Source organism: Rana temporaria, unplaced genomic scaffold (assembly GCF_905171775.1).
Source record: "Rana temporaria unplaced genomic scaffold, aRanTem1.1, whole genome shotgun sequence".
NCBI lineage: Eukaryota > Metazoa > Chordata > Amphibia > Anura > Ranidae > Rana > Rana temporaria.
Window position 1 is genome coordinate 21,711 of NW_024404553.1, and position 24,664 is coordinate 46,374.

A 24,664-nucleotide genomic window follows, 5' to 3' on the forward strand; every position below is an offset into this window, starting at 1 on the left:
GGCGTATCTGTGCGCCCGAGTCACATCCCAAGATACGCCTAAAAAGAGGCCATCCTAAGCCAACGTATCTTGCTTACGCCGGCGTAGGGCGGGCGCACATTTAGGCATGATGCCGCTCCCATTGATCAGCCATTCAAACATGCAAATGAGGGAAATACGGCGATTCACGAACGTGCGTGTGCCCGACGCATACTACGCGAGGTGCGCGTAAATTGTACGTCCGGCGTAAAGTTATTCCCCATAAAGGAGGCGCAACCCGGCAACAGACATGCTCAGGTCTGCACCAGGGAACACAAGCCGGCGTATTGTGCGTTGGAAGTGTGTCAGGCTGGGCGTAGGTTACGTTCACGCCGTACGCAGTTGTGACGGTAGGAGAAATCCTCCCCGTCAAGCCGTCCCTTCTTCCCATAAAAGAAAATCACAGAATCATCCACACATGAGCCAAAGCTTACTGCTGGAACAAGAGAGACTTTAATGGCAGCATTCTCCTAGTTATATACAGTTTACAAGCCAATCCTCAATCAAAGAACAATGAAATCTCCACCCCCTTTTCACACACTGGGGGCTTCCATACAGATTATAGGTAGACACTCTGGTGCCGACCCTGAAGACACATTTCTTTACATAATGACATCAGTGAAGTTAATTACTAGTTGTAACAGAATACATTATCTAGACAGCTTGGCCCCGCATATAGAAGAGGTAATTACCACAATGAAGCAATCAGAATAATTAACATGAGCCACTTATCTAATCATTTAGCCTGACGATACAATACACATCTCTTAAGGGTAAACACAGGTCTTCTTCACACAACACACAGACCTTAAAATAGCAGGGAGAGAATTAGACTGAAGCATATAGACAATTGCATAAAAGTCCTTCACAATGGCCCCCCTTTTTCTCCCTGCTCCGGCAACTCGGTTGGACCTTCCCTGGTCCAGTAGGGTTGACGGGTTCAGAGCTTTTAGTCCGAGGTTAACTCCGTTTGGCGTGACAATCCATCGGCATTCCCGTTTTGCTTGCCTGGGCGGTAATGAATCGTAAAGTCATAGGGCTGTAAGGCCAAGCTCCAGCGTAGCAAACGGGCGTTGTCCCCTGAAACCCGGTTAAGCCACACCAAGGGGTTGTGATCGGTGATGAGAGCGAAAGCCCGGCCATAAAGGTAAGGTGTGAGCTTTTTGAGTGCCCATACCAAGGCCAGACACTCTTTTTCAATGGTGGCGTGACTGACCTCCCTTGGCAACAGCTTCCGACTCAGGTATGTCACCGGGTCGTCAGATCACACGCCGGTCAGTCCCCAAGTCTTTGTGCGATCTGCAGAGTCACCAGAAGTCAGTGTGAAGACGGCGAATGGGTCTGTGCGCCGCCGTCTAGGTGTCCCGCTATGGGAGGGGCAGGTTATGGCTCTGAAGTGACAGTCACAGGAGATTCATAAAAAGAAAAAGTTATATTTGTTGAAATGCTGTAGCACTGGTGCTCAGAGTCCGGGGGGGGGGAGAGGGGACTCAGAGCCCCATAGGGTCAGCCACCCCCTGCTCCCTCCCCAGCCGCCAGTTCTCCTCTTTGAGCTTCTCCAGCTCCATCTCCAGTTCATGGAGCTTGGGGGCGTCACCCCGCTGTGACCTCAGGTGGTTGTTCTCCTCCTCCAGGCGGCTTATGCACTCCTCCAGCTCTATGTACTCACGGATCAGCTCCTGCTTGCTCATGTCCTGCAGGCTCTCCACGTGGTACTTCATCATCAGGAACTGGGTGGTGGTGTAAGGGGCCACCGGTGGGCCCTTGGCGAACTTCTCGGCCCGCATCTGGGACGCCCGCTGCGACTCCCTCTCCTCCAGTCGCTTCTTCTCCTCCCAGGTCAGCTTGTTATACGGCTTCCAGGACCTCTTCTTCTTGGGGGGTAGCTGGCGGTGCCTCTTTCTGCCCAGCTCCCTCCAGGGCCCCTCCGGCTCATGGCTGTCGCCCACCCGGCTGTCTCTTAATCCCCGGGCGGTTTTTCCGTTACCCATGACCAGCTGACAATGGTGTTCCCTGTTGTCCGTAATAACAGATTGTACCATGAGGGCTTCGTAAGGGGTGCCCAATGGTTCTTCCTGACCCAGCTCCTGGGGATCCCAAGCCGAGTCTACACAATGGGCTGCTGCTGGTGGGCGGTACCCAGGTTGAGACCAATTTGACCTGGTGTTGTCATTCATGGGGCAATTCTGCTTGAAGTGACCCAACTGTTTGCACCGGAAGCAACGTTGTTCGTTGTCCTCCTGGCGTGGATAGCGAGGGCTCGATGTCATCGGTCTGTTAGGAGGTTGGTATCTAGCGGCTGGTGGGTGTGAGGGCGCCGTTGGTCGTGGAGGTTGTACCCGTGGTGTGACCTGGTTCATCTTGCGAGTATCCGCATATTCATCTGCCAACTTCGCGGCCTCTGGTAGAGTCATGGGCCTGCGATCTCTCACCCAATCTTTGACGTTCGTCTGGATGTGATTGTAAAATTGCTCCAGGAGCATTAGTTGCAAAATGTCCTCTGCGGTGGTGGCCTGGCTGCTGTTAACCCAGTTAGAGGCCGACAGGGACAACTGGCATGCCCATTCCGCGTAAGAGTCTTCCGTGGTTTTGCGTGAGTCCCTGAACTTCTGTCGGTGGGACTCTGGGGTTACTGCATAACGAGCCAGGAGCACTTCTTTAACCCTGGCGTAGCTATGGATATCCTGCTCTGGCACGGTCCGGAAAGCATCAGAAGCTTTGCCTGACAGTTTGCCTGACAATATTGCAACCCACTCTCCTCTAGCTATTCGGTGCAGGTTACATTGTCTCTCAAAATCTGCCAGGTAGTTATCAATCTCACAGTCCTTTTCATCAAAAGCTTTAAAAGCGCTAAACGGAATCTTCCTTGTGTCTGCTGTGCTGTACTCACTGTTTGGAGAATGTGCGGCTGCTTGTCGGACTGCTGCCAGTTTTAACTGTAGTTCTGCGTCTCTTATTTGTTTATCCTTCTGTAGCTCTGCGTCTCTTATTTGTTTATCCTCCTGTAGTTCTGCGTCTCTTATTTGTTTAGCCTTCTCTGCTAACAGGTCCATCACTTTCAGCACCACATCCGCCGTTGGGTTCGGACCGAACCATGCTAGCTTCTCTCTCATTACTTTGTTGGCTGGCGATTCCTCCTCCTGAATCACTGGTGTCTCCATCTCTTGTACTGCTGGCGTTGCTGCAATCCCGTTCTCCTGGTCTAGCTCCATTAATTCTGCTATGATGACCCGCTTGGTTTTGTTGCTAGCAATCCTTCCACGAACTTCCAGTAGTTCTTTCAGTGTATTTCTTTTAAGCAGGGTGTACCAGCCTTCCATTCACTGTTCCCAGTGTCTGCTTGGAATCCTGGTGTAAAGGAGAGTAGAAGGGAAAATCCCGCTGCTGCCAACCAGTTGTGACGGTAGGAGAAATCATCCCCGTCAAGCCGTCCCTTCTTCCCATAAAAGAAAATCACAGAATAATCCACACATGAGCCAAAGCTTAATGCTGGAACAAGACACACTTTAATGGCAGCATTCTCCTAGTTATATATACAGTTTACAAGCTAATCATCAATCAAAGAACAATGAAATCTCCACCACCTTTTCACACACTGGGGGCTTCCATACAGATTATAGGTAGACACTTTGGCGCCGACTCTGAAGACACATTTCTTTAGATAATGACATCAGTGAAGTTAATTACTAGTTGTAACAGAATACATTATCTAGACAGCTTGGCCCCGCATATAGAAGAGGTAATTACCACAATGAAGCAATCAGAATAATTAACATGAGCCACTTATCTAATCATTTAGCCTGACGATACAATACACATCTCTTAAGGGTAAACACAGGTCTTCTTCACACAACACACAGACCTTAAAATAGCAGGGAGAGAATTAGACTGAAGCATATAGGCAATTGCATAAAAGTCCTTCACAGCAGTGATCCGGCGTAGCTTAGGCAGTTGTTCCGATGTGGTTGTGAGCAGACGCAGGGGGATGCATCCACGGCGCATGCACAGTTCATTTTAAGTACTTGTCTGGCGTTCGGCCCATCATTTGCATGGGGTCACGCCTTATTTGCATGGGGTCACGCCTCATTTGCATGGGGTCATGCCTCATTTGCATGGGTCACGCCTCATTTGCATGGGGCCACGCCTCATTTTCATGGCTCACGCCGACTTCCACCTACGCCGGCCTGCGCCTTAGAACCCAGCGCAGTTTTGGGAGCACTGGCTTTGTGAATTCCGTGCTTGCCTCCCTGCGCTGCGGCGGCTTAATTTGCGCCCGCTGTCTGTGAATCCAGGCCATTGAGTTGCTGCTTTGTGATTGGCTGATTAGCAATTTGTGTTACCGAGCAACTGAACAGGTGTACCTAATAAAGTGTCCGGTGAGTGTAGAGAGAGGATATATATATATATATATATATATATATATATATATACAGTCCTGGGCAGGGAGGTGCGATGCTGTAAATGAAGAAAGCGAAGTGTACCCACCAGACAGTAGATTTCTGAAAACATTCGTGCTTTACAGCATTTCTAACTTTTGCACAGTACAGTATATAATACAAGATGTATCAGATATATATAGTGTAGGATATAGGACAGTATAGAGTATATATAATCTCAGCTCTCCTGACTATCTCTCGGCTCTCCTGACTATCTCTCGGCTCTCCTGACTATCTCTCGGCTCTCCTGACTATCTCTCGGCTCTCCTGACTATCTCTCGGCTCTCCTGACTATCTCTCAGCTCTCCTGACTATCTCTCGGCTCTCCTGACTATCTCTCGGCTCTCCTGACTATCTCTCGGCTCTCCTGACTCTCTGTTCTCCTGGCTATACCAACTCTCTCACCTCTCCTGGTTATCCCGAATCTCTCAGATCTCCTGGCTCTTCAGACTCTCTCAGCTCTCCCGACTCTCTCGGCTCTCCCGGCTCTCTCAGCTCTCCCGACTCTCTCAGCTCTCCCGACTCTCTCGAGTGCTTCAGTTGCAGATCGCAGACCATACTTCCTGGCCTCTTAGTAGGGGTTCTACTGACACCCGGGCTCTTTCAGTGCTTAGAGACTTCCAGATTCCCTCAGTCCTCTGGACTCACCTAGTTATCCTGGCTCTCAGTCTTCCAGACTCCCTTAGCCGCCTCTACTCTCTTAGCCCTATGACAAGGAATCTCTCCTCCAGCATGGAGTGCTGTCTCTTGAGTGGAGTTCACCTTTCCCCTGATGGGAGCTCTGCGCTGAGTCCAGTTCATTTCTTATGAGGCCTGTGGGCACCTGCACCATCCCTAACCCCAGAGAAATCGGTGGGGGGCAGACAGGCTATTGATCGGTAAAGCCAATCCTGCATAAGAATATAGTAGCCAATGTGTCTGTACTGACAGCCAGCGTGGTGTGCCACAGACGGGGGTCAGTTCACCTTTCTCGCACATCATTGGCAGGCTCCACCCAATGACAGCCAGCGTGGTGTGCCACAGACGGGGGTCAGTTCACCTCTCTCCCACATCATTGGCAGGCTCCACCCAATGACAGCCAGTGTGGTGTGCCACAGACGGGGGTCAGTTCACCTTTCTCGCACATCATCGGCAGGCTCCACCCAATGACAGCCAGCGTGGTGTGCCACAGACGGGGGTCAGTTCACCTCTCTCGCACATCATTGGCAGGCTCCACCCAATGACAGCCAGTGTGGTGTGCCACAGACGGGGGTCAGTTCACCTCTCTCGCACATCATTGGCAGGCTCCACCCAATGACAGCCAGTGTGGTGTGCCACAGACGGGGGTCAGTTCACCTCTCTCGCACATCATTGGCAGGCTCCACCCAATGACATCCAGCGTGGTGTGCCACAGACGGGGGTCAGTTCACCTCTCTCGCACATCATTGGCAGGCTCCACCCAATGACAGCCAGCGTGGTGTGCCACAGACGGGGGTCAGTTCACCTCTCTCGCACATCATTGGCAGGCTCCACCCAATGACAGCCAGCGTGGTGTGCCACAGACGGGGGTCAGTTCACCTTTCTCGCACATCATTGGCAGGCTCCACCCAATGACAGCCAGCGTGGTGTGCCACAGACGGGGGTCAGTTCACCTCTCTCCCACATCATTGGCAGGCTCCACCCAATGACAGCCAGTGTGGTGTGCCACAGACGGGGGTCAGTTCACCTTTCTCGCACATCATCGGCAGGCTCCACCCAATGACAGCCAGCGTGGTGTGCCACAGAGGGGGGTCAGTTCACCTCTCTCGCACATCATTGGCAGGCTCCACCCAATGACAGCCAGTGTGGTGTGCCACAGACGGGGGTCAGTTCACCTCTCTCGCACATCATTGGCAGGCTCCACCCAATGACAGCCAGCGTGGTGTGCCACAGACGGGGGTCAGTTCACCTCTCTCGCACATCATTGGCAGGCTCCACCCAATGACAGCCAGCGTGGTGTGCCACAGACGGGGGTCAGTTCACCTCTCTCGCACATCATTGGCAGGCTCCACCCAATGACAGCCAGCGTGGTGTGCCACAGACGGGGGTCAGTTCACCTCTCTCGCACATCATTGGCAGGCTCCACCCAATGACAGCCAGCGTGGTGTGCCACAGACGGGGGTCAGTTCACCTCTCTCGCACATCATTGGCAGGCTCCACCCAATGACAGCCAGCGTGGTGTGCCACAGACGGGGGTCAGTTCACCTCTCTCGCACATCATTGGCAGGCTCCACCCAATGACAGCCAGTGTGGTGTGCCACAGACGGGGGTCAGTTCACCTTTCTCGCACATCATTGGCAGGCTCCACCCAATGACAGCCCGGCGTTGGGGGGGGGGGGGGGGTGACTGTAGGGAACAGGATTTCTAAGAAGGGGCTGGAGCTATCTCTAGGTAGCTTTGCAGGTGCATTGTGGGACACGGTTGGAACTTGGGGGGCACCATAGGAGGCTGGACGGCACAGAGGGAGGAGGAAACTGGGGGGGTTCTCAGGAGCCAGGGAGAACTATAACCCTAATCTTCATCCCTTACCACACCATACCCAATACAACGCCAAAACCACACCGTACCCCATACTAATCCCTCACCACACCGTACCCAATACAACGCCAACACCACACCGTACCCCATACTAATCCCTCACCACACCGTACCCGATACAACGCCAACACCACACCGTACCCAATACCACGCCAACACCACACCGTACCCCATACTAATCCCTCACCACACCGTACCCAATACTAATTCAACACCACACCCGTACCCGATACAACGCCAACACCACACCATACCCAATACAACACCAACACCACACCGTACTTATACTAATTCCTCACCACACGGTACCCAATACAACGCCAACACCGCACCCCATACTAATCCCTCACCACACCGTACCCAATACAACGCCAACACTGCACCATACCCCATACTAATCCCTCACCACACCATACCCAATACAACGCCAACACCACACAATACCCATACTAATTCCTCACCACACCGTACCCAATACAACGCCAACACCACACCGTACCCCATACTAATCCCTCACCACACCCGTACCCGATACAACTCCAAAACCACACCGTACCCCATACTAATCCCTCACCACACCCGTACCCGATATAACACCAACACCACACCGTACCCAATACAACGCCAACACCACACCGTACCCCATACTAATCCCTCACCACACCCGTACCCAATACTAATTCAACACCACACCCGTACCCGATACAACGCCAACACCACACCGTACCCAATACAACACCAACACCACACCGTACCCATACTAATCCCTCACCACACCGTACCCAATACAACGCCGACACCGCACCGTACCCATACTAATCCCTCACCACACCGTACCCAATACAACGCCAACACCGCACCGTACCCATACTAATTCCTCACCACACCGTACCCAATACAACGCCAACACCACACCGTACCCATACTAATTCCTTACCACACCGTACCCAATACTAATTCAACACTGTACTCGATACAACGCCAACACCACACTGTGCCCCATACAACGCCAACACCGCACCGTACCCCATACTAATCCCTCACCACACCCGTAACCCGATACAACGCCAACACCACACCGTACCCAATACAACGCCAACACCACACCGTATCCCATACTAATCCCTCACCACACCGTACCCAATACAACGCCAACACCACACCGTATCCCATACTAATCCCTCACCACACCGTACCCAATACAATGCCAACACTGCACCATACCCCATACTAATCCCTCACCACACCGTACCCAATACAACGCCAACACCACACAATACCCATACTAATCCCTCACCACACCATACCCAATACAACGCCAACACCACACAATACCCATACTAATTCCTCACCACACCGTACCCAATACAACGCCAACACCACACCGTATCCCATACTAATCCCTCACCACACCGTACCCAATACAACGCCAACACTGCACCATACCCCATACTAATCCCTCACCACACCATACCCAATACAACGCCAACACCACACAATATCCATACTAATTCCTCACCACACCGTACCCAATACAACGCCAACACCACACCGTACCCATACTAATCCCTCACCACACCGTACCCAATACAACGCCAACACCACACCGTACCCCATACAACGCCAACACCGTACCCCATACTAATCCCTTACCACACCGTACCCAATACTAATTCAACACAACACTGTACCCGATACAACGCCAACACCACACCCGTATCCCATACAAATCCAACACCACAACCGTACCCGATACAACGCAAACACCATACCGTACCCGATTCTAATCCCTCTCCACACCGTACCCGATACTAATCCCTCACCGCACTGTACCCGATACAACGCAAACACCATACCGTACCCGATTCTAATCCCTCTCCACACCGTACCCGATACTAATCCCTCACCGCACTGTACCCGATACTAATCCCTCACCACACTGTACCCGATACTAATCCCTCACCACACTGTACCCGATACTAATCCCTCACCACACTGTACCCGATACTAATCCCTCACCACACTGTACCCGATACTAATCCTCTCCACACCGTACCCGATACTAATCCCTCACCGCACTGTACCCGATACTAATCCCTCACCACACCGTACCCGATACTAATCCCTCACCACACTGTACCCAATACTAATCCCTCACCACACCGTACCCGATACTAATCCCTCACCACACTGTACCCGATACTAATCCCTCACCACACCGTACCCGATACTAATCCCTCACCGCACTGTACCCGATACTAATCTCTCACTGCACTGTACCCGATACTAATCCCTCACTGCACTGTACCCGATACTAATCCCTCACTGCACTGTACCCGATACTAATCCCTCACTGCACTGTACCCGATACTAATCTCTCACCACACTGTACCCGATACTAATCCCTCACCACACTGTACCCGATACTAATCCCTCACCACACCGTACCCGATACTAATCCCTCACCACACTGTACCCGATACTAATCCCTCACTGCACTGTACCCGATACTAATCCCTCACCACACCGTACCCGATACTAATCCCTCACCACACTGTACCAATACTAATCCCTCACTGCACTGTACCAATACTAATCCCTCACTGCACTGTACCCGATACTAATCCCTCACCACACCGTACCCGATACTAATCCCTCACCACACTGTACCAATACTAATCCCTCACTGCACTGTACCCGATACTAATCCCTCACCACACCGTACCCGATACTAATCCCTCACCACACTGTACCAATACTAATCCCTCACCACACTGTACCCGATACTAATCCCTCACTGCACTGTACCCGATACTAATCTCTCACCACGCTGTACCCGATACTAATCCCTCACCACACTGTACCCGATACTAATCCCTCACCACACCGTACCCGATACTAATCCCTCACCACACTGTACCAATACTAATCCCTCACTGCACTGTACCCGATACTAATCCCTCACCACACTGTACCCGATACTAATCCCTCACCACACCGTACCCGATACTAATCCCTCACCACACTGTACCAATACTAATCCCTCACTGCACTGTACCCGATACTAATCCCTCACTGCACTGTACCCGATAGTAATCCCTCACTGCACTGTACCCGATACTAATCTCTCACCGCACTGTACCCGATACTAATCCCTCACTGCACTGTACCCGATACTAATCCCTCACTGCACTGTACCCGATACTAATCCCTCACTGCACTGTACCCGATACTAATCCCTCACTGCACTGTACCCGATACTAATCCCTCACTGCACCCGATACTAATCCCTCACTGCACTGTACCAATACTAATCCCTCACTGCACTGTACCCGATACTAATCTCTCACCACACTGTACCCGATACTAATCTCTCACCGCACTGTACCCGATACTAATCCCTCACTGCACTGTACCCGATACTAATCTCTCACCACGCTGTACCCGATACTAATCCCTCACCACGCTGTACCCGATACTAATCCCTCACCACGCTGTACCCGATACTAATCCCTCACCACGCCGTACCCGATACTAATCCCTCACCACACCGTACCCGATACTAATCCCTCACTGCACTGTACCCGATACTAATCCCTCACTGCACTGTACCCGATACTAATCCCTCACTGCACTGTACCCGATACTAATCCCTCACTGCACTGTACCCGATACTAATCTCTCACCACACTGTACCCGATACTAATCTCTCACTGCACTGTACCCGATACAAATCCCTCACTGCACTGTACCCGATACTAATCCCTCTCCACACCGTACCCGATACTAATCCCTCTCCACACCGTACCCGATACTAATCCCTCACTGCACTGTACCCGATACTAATCCCTCACTGCACTGTACCAATACTAATCCCTCACCACGCTGTACCCGATACTAATCCCTCACCGACTGTACCCGATACTAATCCCTCACTGCACTGTACCCGATACTAATCTCTCACCGCACTGTACCCCATACTAATCCCTCACCACGCTGTACCCGATACTAATCTCTCACCGCACTGTACCCGATACTAATCTCTCACCACGCTGTACCCGATACTAATCTCTCACTGCACTGTACCCGATACTAATCTCTCACCACGCTGTACCCGATACTAATCTCTCACTGCACTGTACCCGATACTAATCCCTCACCACGCTGTACCCGATACTAATCCCTCACCGCACTGTACCCGATACTAATCCCTCACTGCACTGTACCCGATACTAATCCCTCACCGCACTGTACCCGATACTAATCCCTCACTGCACTGTACCCGATACTAATCCCTTTCCACACCGTACCCGATACTAATCCCTCACTGCACTGTACCCGATACTAATCCCTCACTGCACTGTACCCGATACTAATCCCTCACTGCACTGTACCCGATACTAATCTCTCACCACGCTGTACCCGATACTAATCTCTCACCGCGCTGTACCCGATACTAATCCCTCACTGCACTGTACCCGATACTAATCCCTCACTGCACTGTACCCGATACTAATCCCTCACCACACTGTACCCGATACTAATCTCTCACCACGCTGTACCCGATACTAATCTCTCACTGCACTGTACCCGATACTAATCCCTCACCGCACTGTACCCGATACTAATCCCTCACTGCACTGTACCCGATACTAATCCCTCACCACACTGTACCCGATACTAATCCCTCACCACGCTGTACCCGATACTAATCCCTCACCACACTGTACCCAATACTAATCTCTCACCACGCTGTACCCGATACTAATCCCTCACCACGCTGTACCCGATACTAATCCCTCACTGCACTGTACCCGATACTAATCCCTCACTGCACTGTACCCGATACTAATCCCTCACCACACTGTACCCGATACTAATCCCTCACTGCACTGTACCCGATACTAATCCCTCACTGCACTGTACCCGATACTAATCTCTCACCACACTGTACCCGATACTAATCTCTCACTGCACTGTACCCGATACAAATCCCTCACTGCACTGTACCCGATACTAATCCCTCTCCACACCGTACCCGATACTAATCCCTCACTGCACTGTACCCGATACTAATCCCTCACTGCACTGTACCAATACTAATCCCTTACCACGCTGTACCCGATACTAATCCCTCACCGACTGTACCCGATACTAATCCCTCACTGCACTGTACCCAATACTAATCTCTCACCACACTGTACCCGATACTAATCCCTCACCACACTGTACCCGATACTAATCCCTCACCACGCTGTACCCGATACTAATCTCTCACCACGCTGTACCCGATACTAATCTCTCACTGCACTGTACCCGATACTAATCTCTCACCACACTGTACCCGATACTAATCTCTCACCACGCTGTACCCGATACTAATCCCTCACTGCACTGTACCCGATACTAATCCCTCACTGCACTGTACCCGATACTAATCCCTCACCACGCTGTACCCGATACTAATCCCTCACCACACTGTACCCGATACTAATCCCTCACTGCACTGTACCCGATACTAATCCCTCACCGCGCTGTACCCGATACTAATCCCTCACTGCACTGTACCCGATACTAATCTCTCACCACGCTGTACCCGATACTAATCCCTCACCACACTGTACCAATACTAATCCCTCACCGCGCTGTACCCGATACTAATCCCTCACCACGCTGTACCCGATACTAATCCCTCACCACGCTGTACCCGATACTAATCTCTCACCACGCTGTACCCGATACTAATCCCTCACCACGCTGTACCCGATAGTAATCCCTCACTGCACTGTACCCGATACTAATCCCTCACTGCACTGTACCCGATACTAATCCCTCACTGCACTGTACCCGATACTAATCTCTCACCGCACTGTACCCGATACTAATCCCTCACCACGCTGTACCCGATACTAATCCCTCACCACGCTGTACCCGATACTAATCCCTCACTGCACTGTACCCAATACTAATCTCTCACCACACTGTACCCGATACTAATCTCTCACCACGCTGTACCCGATACTAATCCCTCACTGCACTGTACCCGATACTAATCCCTCACCACGCTGTACCCGATACTAATCCCTCACTGCACTGTACCCAATACTAATCTCTCACCACGCTGTACCCGATACTTATCCCTCACTGCACTGTACCCGATACTAATCTCTCACCGCACTGTACCCAATACTAATCCCTCACCACGCTGTACCCGATACTAATCTCTCACCACACTGTACCCGATACTAATCCCTCACTGCACTGTACCCGATACTAATCTCTCACCACGCTGTACCCGATACTAATCCCTCACTGCACTGTACCCGATACTAATCCCTCACCACGCTGTACCCGATACTAATCCCTCACCACGCTGTACCCGATACTAATCCCTCACCACGCTGTACCCGATACTAATCCCTCACCACGCTGTACCCGATACTAATCCCTCACTGCACTGTACCCGATACTAATCCCTCACCACGCTGTACCCGATACTAATCCCTCACCACGCTGTACCCGATACTAATCTCTCACCACGCTGTACCCAATACTAATCTCTCACTGCACTGTACCCGATACTAATCTCTCACCATGCTGTACCCGATACTAATCCCTCACTGCACTGTACCCGATACTAATCCCTCACTGCACTGTACCCGATACTAATCCCTCACCACGCTGTACCCGATACTAATCTCTCACCACGCTGTACCCGATACTAATCCCTCACCACGCTGTACCCGATACTAATCTCTCACCACGCTGTACCCGATACTAATCTCTCACCACGCTGTACCCGATACTAATCCCTCACTGCACTGTACCCGATACTAATCTCTCACCACGCTGTACCCGATACTAATCCCTCACCACGCTGTACCCGATACTAATCTCTCACCACGCTGTACCCAATACTAATCTCTCACTGCACTGTACCCGATACTAATCCCTCTCCACACCGTACCCGATACTAATCCCTCACCACACTGTACCCGATACTAATCCCTCACCACACTGTACCCGATACTAATCTCTCACCACACTGTACCCAATACTAATCTCTCACCACGCTGTACCCGATACTAATCCCTCACTGCACTGTACCCGATACTAATCCCTCACCACGCTGTACCCGATACTAATCCCTCACCACACTGTACCCGATACTAATCTCTCACCACACTGTACCCGATACTAATCTCTCACCACGCTGTACCCGATACTAATCCCTCACTGCACTGTACCCGATACTAATCCCTCACTGCACTGTACCCGATACTAATCCCTCACCACGCTGTACCCGATACTAATCTCTCACCACGCTGTACCCGATACTAATCTCTCACCACGCTGTACCCGATACTAATCCCTCACCACGCTGTACCCGATACTAATCCCTCACCACACTGTACCCGATACTAATCCCTCACCACACTGTACCCGATACTAATCCCTCACTGCACTGCACCCGATACTAATCCCTCACCACACTGTACCCGATACTAATCCCTCACCACGCTGTACCCGATACTAATCTCTCACCACGCTGTACCCGATACTAATTTGCACACCAGAATATATCTAATACCAATTCCTTCACACACTGTTTTATCATTTTACATTCACCACATCTTCATTCATTTTCTCTCCTCCCAACTCAATTTTCAGGCTAAACTTATTGTTCCCAACACAACAGCCGGCCTCATCATTGGGAAAGGTGGAGCAACGGTCCGTAGTATCATGGAGGAATCTGGAGCGTGGGTCCAGCTCTCTCAGAAGCCAGCAGGTCCAAATCTCCAGGAACGGGTGGTGACAGTGAGTGGGGAAGCTTCCCAGGTTCAGCATGCTGTAAGAAGCATCATACACAAAGCAAAAGAGGACCCGCCACAGGGCACCTCCTATCTCAACATCAGCTACACCAACACCCAAGGTCCTGTGGCCAACTCCAACCCTACAGGATCCCCATATGCTGGAGGGATGGCGGAGGCAACCATTGCCCCATACCCAGCTGCACCAGCTGCTTCAGCTGCAATATCTGGTGGAGATCTTCTGGCCATCTCTACGGCTCTGAATACTTTAGCCAGCTATGGTTACAGCACAGGTTTAGGATTTAATCCATTAGTTGGCGGTGTCCATCCAGCAGCTGTCAATCTTTTAGCATCTTACACAGGTGAAGCTGGTCCTGCATTGGGCTTGGGGGGTGGAGGAATCCTAATGGAGAAGCTAGCTGCGGAAAGCGTTGCCGGTAAGGAGACTCTGGAGATGGCTGTACCAGAAACCCTGGTAGGTGCAATACTGGGGAAAGGTGGAAAGACATTGATTGAATACCAAGAGCTGACAGGAGCTCGCATACAGATTTCCAAGAAGGGGGAATTTGTCCCTGGAACAAGAAGCAGGAAAGTGATCATCACAGGACCACCGGGGGCCACACAAGCAGCACAATACTTGATTGGGCAGAGGGTGGCTTACGAGCAAAGTGTGCGGTCAACTAACCCACAAAAGGTTGGCTAACTGAAGACGTTTGGTGGGAGAGGTTGGTGCGTGTGGGGGGGATGGATGGTAGAACTGGGAAACGCAAAGGGTCGTGGACATGACATGTCTGTTGGAACACAGCTGAAACCTTCAAGGGTCAGCCTGGCTTTGGCTGTTTGAAGGCTACCTAGTCCCAATCACAAGGAAATGTGTTAACCCTACAAATGTGAAATGTTAATTATTAATAAAATAGCAATAAAGGCAAATTTTGCACTGTAAAGCATTCGCCCAGTAAGACGCCCTTCTCCATAACAGTAGGGTGACACTAAAATGAAATACACCACTTTGTTTTTTGGGAAAACAGTCTACAATGGATATTCCAAGACTCCTCCACAGCAGGGTTACACCAGCAGTTCCCGTGACTCGATGGGTAGCACAGGGGCCCCCTCCTCACTGTCCGGTGGTGACATGTATGGATATTCTGGGGTCGATTTCCTAAAATCTGGGGCAGCTCTGCATAGTAGCCAATCAACTTCCAACTTCAGCTTTGATGATAAAACCTGGAAGCCGATTGGCTACTATGCAGAGCGGCACCAGATTTTAGGAAATCAACCCCAGAATGTCCTAAATCTGTTATCTCATGAACCAATAGCCTTCAGACTAGAAGCGTGCCAAACCCTCCCTTTTCTGTCCCAAACTTGTGCCAAATTTCTTGTTAGTGACTTCTGGGGTGAAGGGATACAACACGTCACCAACCCCTCATAGACAGGACCATCTCTAGGGCTGCTTTGATGATTACATTTGAAAAAAAGCCAAACTTGTATATTTTTAAGCAGATGTAGGTGTTTGCTAAGGCTATAAAGATGTTTTACCATTGGTTGAAATTTAGCTAAAATCTGTAAAATTGACTTTATAGTGATTATTTAAGATGATAGACTGACAAGCTGTATATGTGTATGGCAGTGAAGGACCATAGAGAGGGATACGTGCCGCTCTTTCCAGCTCCAGGGTGCACTATGTATATATCTTGTGCAAAACTGCGCCTGGGCTATAGAGGCGAGCATACCTGAGAAGATACTGTATGTACTAAGCCCTCTGATCTCTATCCCTGGAGACCATTTCTTATTATCACTGTCCGGTCCTGAGGTCTCCACATACAGATCTTGTGTGTATATAAGGTTGCTTTTATTTTATGTGCTCCTATCTGGGGCTCCTCCACCTCAGATGAAGACATTATTTGGGGACTTTCTTTTAATGAAGATATTGCAGAGACAGAAGCAGGAAAGGTGCTTCCAGTGCACAGAGAGAACATACAGATCATCATTCTTACTAAAGTGGAGTGACAAAGCCGGCCTGACCGCCATTGGTAGAAGGGATGTTTGTAGGAAGGCCTGGGGTGACAGATCTAGCCTGACCGCCATTGGTAGACGGGATGTTTGTAGGAAGACTTGGGGTGACAGATCTAGCCTGACCCCCATTGGTAGACGGGATGTTTGTAGGAAGACTTGGGGTGACAGATCTAGCCTGACCCCCATTGGTAGACGGGATGTTTGTAGGAAGACCTGGGGTGACAGATCTAGCCTGACCGCCATTGGTAGACAGGATGTTTGTAGGACGGCCTGGGGTGACAGATCTAGCCTGACCGCCATTGGTAGACGGGATGTTTGTAGGAAGGCCTGGGGTGACAGATCTAGCCTGAACGTCATTGGTAGACGGGATGTTTGTAGGAAGACCTGGGGTGACAAATCTAGCCTGACCGCCATTGGTAGACGGGAGGTTTGTAGGAAGGCCTGGGGTGACAGATCTAGCCTGACCACCATTGGTAGACGGGAGGTTTGTAGGAAGGCCTGGGGTGACAGATCTAGCCTGACCGCCATTGGTAGACGGGAGGTTTGTAGGAAGGCCTGGGGTGACAGATCTAGCCTGACCGCCATTGGTAGACGGGAGGTTTGTAGGAAGGCCTGGGGTGACAGATCTAGCCTGACCGCCATTGGTAGACGGGATGTTTGTAGGAAGGCCTGGGGTGACAGATCTAGCCTGACCGCCATTGGTAGACGGGATGTTTGTAGGAAGACTTGGGGTGACAGATCTAGCCTGACCGCCATTCGTAGACGGGAGGTTTGTAGGAAGACCTGGGGTGACAGATCTAGCCTGACCACCATTGGTAGACGGGATGTTTGTAGGAAGACCTGGGGTGACAGATCTAGCCTGACCACCATTGGTAGACGGGATGTTTGTAGGAAGGCCTGGGGTGACAGATCTAGCCTGACCGCCATTGGTAGACGGGATGTTTGTAGGAAGACTTGGGGCGACAGATCTAGCCTGACCGCCATTGGTAGACGGGAGGTTTGTAGGAAGGCCTGGGGTGACAGATCTAGCCTGACCACCATTGGTAGACGGGATGTTTGTAGGAAGACCTGGGGTGACAGATCTAGCCTGACCGCCATTGGTAGACGGGAGGTTTGTAGGAAGGCCTGGGGTGACAGATCTAGCCTGACCGCCATTGGTAGACGGGAGGTTTGTAGGAAGGCCTGGGGTGACAGATCTAGCCTGACCGCCATTGGTAGACGGGATGTTTGTAGGAAGGCCTGGGGTGACAGATCTAGCCTGACCGCCATTGGTAGACGGGATGTTTGTAGGAAGACTTGGGGTGACAGATCTAGCCTGACCGCCATTCGTAGACGGGAGGTTTGTAGGAAGACCTGGGGTGACAGATCTAGCCTGACCACCATTGGTAGACGGGATGTTTGTAGGAAGACCTGGGGTGACAGATCTAGCCTGACCACCATTGGTAGACGGGATGTTTGTAGGAAGGCCTGGGGTGACAGATCTAGCCTGACCGCCATTGGTAGACGGGATGTTTGTAGGAAGACTTGGGGCGACAGATCTAGCCTGACCGCCATTGGTAGACGGGAGGTTTGTAGGAAGGCCTGGGGTGACAGATCTAGCCTGACCACCATTGGTAGACGGGATGTTTGTAGGAAGACCTGGGGTGACAGATCTAGCCTGACCGCCATTGGTAGACGGGAGGTTTGTAGGAAGACCTGGGGTGACAGATCTAGCCTGACCGCCATTGGTAGACGGGAGGTTTGTAGGAAGACTTGGGGTGACAGATCTAGTCTGACCGCCATTGGTAGACGGGAGGTTTGTAGGAAGACTTGGGGTGACAGATCTAGCCTGACCGCCATTGGTAGACGGGATGTTTGTAGGAAGACCTGGGGTGACAGATCTAGCCTGACCGCCATTGGTAGACGGGAGGTTTGTAGGAAGACCTGGGGTGACAGATCTATCCTGACCGCCATTGGTAGACGGGAGGTTTGTAGGAAGACCTGGGGTGACAGATCTAGCCTGACCGCCATTGGTAGACGGGAGGTTTGTAGGAAGACCTGGGGTGACAGATCTAGCCTGACCGCCCATTGGTAGACAGGATGTTTGTAGGAAGGCCTGGGGTGACAGATCTAGCCTGACCGCCATTGGTAGACAGGAGGTTTGTAGGAAGGCCTGGGGTGACAGATCTAGCCTGACCGCCATTGGTAGACGGGAGGTTTGTAGGAAGGCCTGGGGTGACAGATCTAGCCTGACCGCCATTGGTAGACGGGAGGTTTGTAGGAAGGCCTGGGGTGACAGATCTAGCCTGACCGCCATTGGTAGATGGGATGTTTGGAGGAAGACCTGGGGTGACAGATCTAGCCTGACCGCCATTGGTAGACGGGAGGTTTGTAGGAAGACCTGGGGTGACAGATCTAGCCTGACCGCCATTGGTAGACGGGATGTTTGTAGGAAGACCTGGGGTGACAGATCTAGCCTGACCGCCATTGGTAGACGGGATGTTTGTAGGAAGGCCTGGGGTGACAGATCTAGCCTGACCGCCATTGGTAGACGGGAGGTTTGTAGGAAAACCTGGGGTGACATATCTAGCCTGACCACCATTGGTAGACGGGAGGTTTGTAGGAAGACTTGGGGTGACAGATCTAGCCTGACCGCCATTGGTAGACGGGAGGTTTGTAGGAAGACCTGGGGTGACAGATCTAGCCTGACCACCATTGGTAGACGGGATGTTTGTAGGAAGGCCTGGGGTGACAGATCTAGCCTGACCGCCATTGGTAGACGGGATGTTTGTAGGAAGGCCTGGGGTGACAGATCTAGCCTGACCGCCATTGGTAGACGGGATGTTTGTAGGAAGGCCTGGGGTGACATATCTAGCCTGACCCCCATTGGTAGACAGGATGTTTGTAGGAAGGCCTGGGGTGACAGATCTAGCCTGACCACCATTGGTAGCCGGGAGGTTTGTAGGAAGACCTGGGGTGACAGATCTAGCCTGACCACCATTGGTAGCCGGGAGGTTTGTAGGAAGACCTGGGGTGACAGATCTAGCCTGACCGCCATTGGTAGACGGGATGTTTGTAGGAAGGCCTGGGGTGACAGATCTAGCCTGACCCCCATTGGTAGACAGGATGTTTGTAGGAAGGCCTGGGGTGACAGATCTAGCCTGACCACCATTGGTAGCCGGGAGGTTTGTAGGAAGACCTGGGGTGACAGATCTAGCCTGACCGCCATTGGTAGACGGGAGGTTTGTAGGAAGACCTGGGGTGACAGATCTAGCCTGACCGCCATTGGTAGACAGGATGTTTGTAGGAAGGCCTGGGGTGACAGATCTAGCCTGACCACCATTGGTAGACGGGAGGTTTGTAGGAAGACCTGGGGTGACAGATCTAGCCTGACCGCCATTGGTAGACGGGAGGTTTGTAGGAAGACCTGGGGTGACAGATCTAGCCTGACCGCCATTGGTAGACAGGATGTTTGTAGGAAGGCCTGGGGTGACAGATCTAGCCTGACCGCCATTGGTAGACGGGAGGTTTGTAGGAAGACCTGGGGTGACAGATCTAGCCTGACCGCCATTGGTAGACAGGATGTTTGTAGGAAGGCCTGGGGTGACAGATCTAGCCTGACCACCATTGGTAGACGGGAGGTTTGTAGGAAGACCTGGGGTGACAGATCTAGCCTGACCGCCATTGGTAGACGGGATGTTTGTAGGAAGACCTGGGGTGACAGATCTAGCCTGACCGCCATTGGTAGACGGGATGTTTGGAGGAAGACCTGGGGTGACAGATCTAGCCTGACCGCCATTGGTAGACAGGATGTTTGTAGGAAGGCCTGGGGTGACAGATCTAGCCTGACCACCATTGGTAGACGGGAGGTTTGTAGGAAGACCTGGGGTGACAGATCTAGCCTGACCGCCATTGGTAGACGGGATGTTTGTAGGAAGACCTGGGGTGACAGATCTAGCCTGACCGCCATTGGTAGACGGGATGTTTGTAGGAAGACCTGGGGTGACAGATCTAGCCTGACCGCCATTGGTAGACGGGAGGTTTGTAGGAAGACTTGGGGTGACTGAGAAGATGGCATCCCCTTTATGACAAAATGCCATCCTCCTCTTCTTTTGCATATCGACACTTCTCTAGCCTCCATAGAAAGTTCTGGAATTCAGGGAAGTCCAAACACTGGAAATCTGGAAGGCCACCAGACTGAGCACAGGGCCAAGACAGATAAGGTGACACGTACCTTGAGATCCGTATTATTGTGCACTGTTGCCCCATGATACGGGGTGCAATTCATCTAATAAATCAGTTATCTGGTAACCGTGTGTGTGTGATGTCATTTCCACATCATCATCATCATACAACTACCATCCTCATCATCCGCATCACTCTGCGGATACACCTTGCAGAAGATACCATCAGGAATAAAAGGGTTACTACTCGCAGGGTATGACTACTCCCATCAGGAATACAAGAGTTGGGACTCACAGGGTATGACTACTCCCATCAGGAATAAAAGGGTTACTACTCTCAGGGTATGACTACTCCTATCAGAAACAAAAGGGTATTGACTCACAGGGTATGACTACTCCCATCAGGAATACAAGAGTTGGGACTCACAGGGTATGACTACTCCCATCAGGAATAAAAGGGTTACTACTCTCAGGGTATGACTACTCCTATCAGAAACAAAAGGGTATTGACTCACAGGGTATGACTACTCCCATCAGGAATAAAAGGGTTGGGACTCACAGGGAATGACTACTCCCATCAGGAATAAAATGGTTGTGACTCACAGGGAATGACTACTCCCATCAGGAATACAAGAGTTGGGACTCACAGGGTATGACTACTCCCATCAGGAATAAAAGGGTTACTACTCTCAGGGTATGACTACTCCTATCAGAAACAAAAGGGTATTGACTCTCAGGGTATGACTACTCCCATCAGGAATACAAGAGTTGGGACTCACAGGGTATGACTACTCCCATCAGGAATACAAGAGTTGGGACTCACAGGGTATGACTACTCCCATCAGGAATAAAAGGGTTGGGACTCAGAGGGTATGACTACTCCCATCAGGAATAAAAGGGTTGGGACTCAGAGGGTATGACTACTCCCATCAGGAATACAAGAGTTGGGACTCACAGGGTATGACTACTCCCATCAGGAATACAAGAGTTGGGACTCACAGGGTATGACTACTCCCATCAGGAATAAAAGGGTTGGGACTCAGAGGGTATGACTACTCCCATCAGGAATAAAAGGGTTGGGACTCACAGTGTATGACTACTCCCATCATGTAAAAAAAGGGTTGAGACTCACAGGGTATGACTACTCCCATCAGGAACAAAAGGGTTGGTTCTTACAGGGTATGACTACTCCCATCAGGGATAAAAGAGTTGGGACTCACAGGGAATGACTACTCCCATCAGGAATAAAAGGGTTGGGACTCACAGGGAATGACTACTCCCATCAGAAATAAAAGAGTTGGGACTCAGAGGGTATGACTACTCCCATCAGGGATAAAAGAGTTGTGACTCACAGGGAATGACTACTCCCATCAGGAATAAAAGGGTTGGGACTCACAGGGTATGACTACTCCCATCAGGAATAAAAGGGTTGTGACTCACAGGGAATGACTACTCCCATCAGGAATAAAAGGGTTGGGACTCACAGGGAATGACTACTCCCATCAGAAATAAAAGAGTTGGGACTCAGAGGGTATGACTACTCCCATCAGGAATAAAAGGGTTGGGACTCACAGGGAATGACTACTCCCATCAGAAATAAAAGAGTTGGGACTCACAGGGAATGACTACTCCCATCAGGAATAAAAGGGTTGGGACTCACAGGGTATGACTACTCCCATCAGGAATAAAAGAGTTGGGACTCACAGGGTATGACTACTCCCATCAGGAATAAAAGGGTTGGGACTCACAGGGAATGACTACTCCCATCAGGAATACAAGAGTTGGGACTCACAGGGTATGACTACTCCCATCAGGAACAAAAGGGTTGGTTCTTACAGGATATGACTACTCCCATCAGGGATAAAAGAGTTGAGACTCACAGGGTATGACTACTCCCATCAGGAATAAAAGGGTTGGGACTCACAGGGTATGACTACTCCCATCAGGAACAAAAGGGTTGGGACTCACAGGGAATGACTACTCCCATCAGGGATAAAAGAGTTGGGACTCAGAGGGTATGACTACTCCCATCAGGAACAAAAGGGTTGGGACTCACAGGGTATGACTACTCCCATCAGGAACAAAAGGGTTGGGACTCACAGGGAATGACTACTCCCATCAGGGATAAAAGAGTTGGGACTCACAGGGTATGACTACTCCCATCAGGAACACAAGGGTTGGTTCTTACAGGATATGACTACTCCCATCAGAAATAAAAGAGTTGGGACTCAGAGGGTATGACTACTCCCATCAGGGATAAAAGAGTTGTGACTCACAGGGTATGACTACTCCCATCAGGGATAAAAGAGTTGGGACTCAGAGGGTATGACTACTCCCATCAGGAACAAAAGGGTTGGGACTCACAGGGAATGACTACTCCCATCAGGAATAAAAGGGTTGGGACTCACAGGGAATGACTACTCCCATCAGGGATAAAAGAGTTGGGACTCACAGGGAATGACTACTCCCATCAGGAATAAAAGGGTTGGGACTCACAGGGTATGACTACTCCCATCAGGAATAAAAGAGTTGGGACTCACAGGGTATGACTACTCCCATCAGGAATACAAGAGTTGGGACTCACATGGTATGACTACTCCCATCAGGAACAAAAGGGTTGGTTCTTACAGGATATGACTACTCCCATCAGGAATAAAAGAGTTGGGACTCACAGGATATGACTACTCCCATCAGGGATAAAAGAGTTGAGACTCACAGGGTATGACTACTCCCATCAGGAATAAAAGAGTTGGGACTCACAGGATATGACTACTCCCATCAGGGATAAAAGAGTTGAGACTCACAGGGTATGACTACTCCCATCAGGAATAAAAGGGTTGGGACTCACAGGGAATGACTACTCCCATCAGGGATAAAAGAGTTGGGACTCAGAGGGTATGACTACTCCCATCAGGAACAAAAGGGTTGGGACTCACAGGGTATGACTACTCCCATCAGGAACAAAAGGGTTGGTTCTTACAGGATATGACTACTCCCATCAGAAATAAAAGAGTTGGGACTCAGAGGGTATGACTACTCCCATCAGGGATAAAAGAGTTGTGACTCACAGGGTATGACTACTCCCATCAGGGATAAAAGAGTTGGGACTCAGAGGGTATGACTACTCCCATCAGGGATAAAAGAGTTGGGACTCAGAGGGTATGACTACTCCCATCAGGGATAAAAGAGTTGGGACTCAGAGGGTATGACTACTCCCATCAGGGATAAAAGAGTTGTGACTCACAGGGTATGACTACTCCCATCAGGAATACAAGAGTTGGGACTCACAGGGAATGACTACTCCCATCAGGGATAAAAGGGTTGGGACTCACAGGGAATGCCTACACACGGTTTAAATTGGAAAAAAAAAACTTGCACAAGTGACAAGATCTACTACTCACAGGGTATGTCTGCGCCCCCCTAGAATGAAGGCCTGGAACCCAGACCAACCCTACCCCCAACCACCTGGAACCCAGACCCACCCTACCCCCAACCACCTGGAACCCAGACCAACCCTAGCCCCAACCACCTGGTACTCACAGACCAACCCTTTCCCCAACCACCTGGAACCCAGACCCACCCTACCCCCAACCACCTGGAACCCAGACCAACCCTAGCCCCAACCACCTGGTACTCACAGACCAACCCTTTCCCCAACCACCTGGAA

General features: G+C 50.9%; 2 protein-coding genes across 3 annotated transcripts in view; both read left to right on the plus strand.

Annotated features, from left to right (window-relative positions):
- The window catches only part of LOC120922491 (RNA-binding protein Nova-2-like), a gene marked incomplete at its 5' end in the record, with an annotated part of 29,662 nt that extends 13,897 nt beyond the window's left edge, over positions 1-15,765 (plus strand). Inside the window, 1 exon segment of one of the 2 annotated variants that reach the window (XM_040334681.1) lies at positions 14,682-15,765. In XM_040334681.1, the coding sequence (XP_040190615.1) occupies positions 14,682-15,524 (843 nt within the window). 2 annotated transcript variants of the gene reach the window in all.
- Positions 15,766-15,854: 89 nt separating this feature from the next.
- LOC120922490 lies at positions 15,855-18,973 on the plus strand. The gene is made up of 2 exons (XM_040334680.1): positions 15,855-16,874; positions 17,046-18,973. Exons 1-2 carry the CDS (start codon positions 16,710-16,712, stop codon positions 18,906-18,908), a joined length of 2,028 nt encoding a protein of 675 aa, XP_040190614.1. The 5' UTR covers positions 15,855-16,709; the 3' UTR covers positions 18,909-18,973.
- The last annotated feature ends 5,691 nt before the right edge of the window (positions 18,974-24,664 follow it).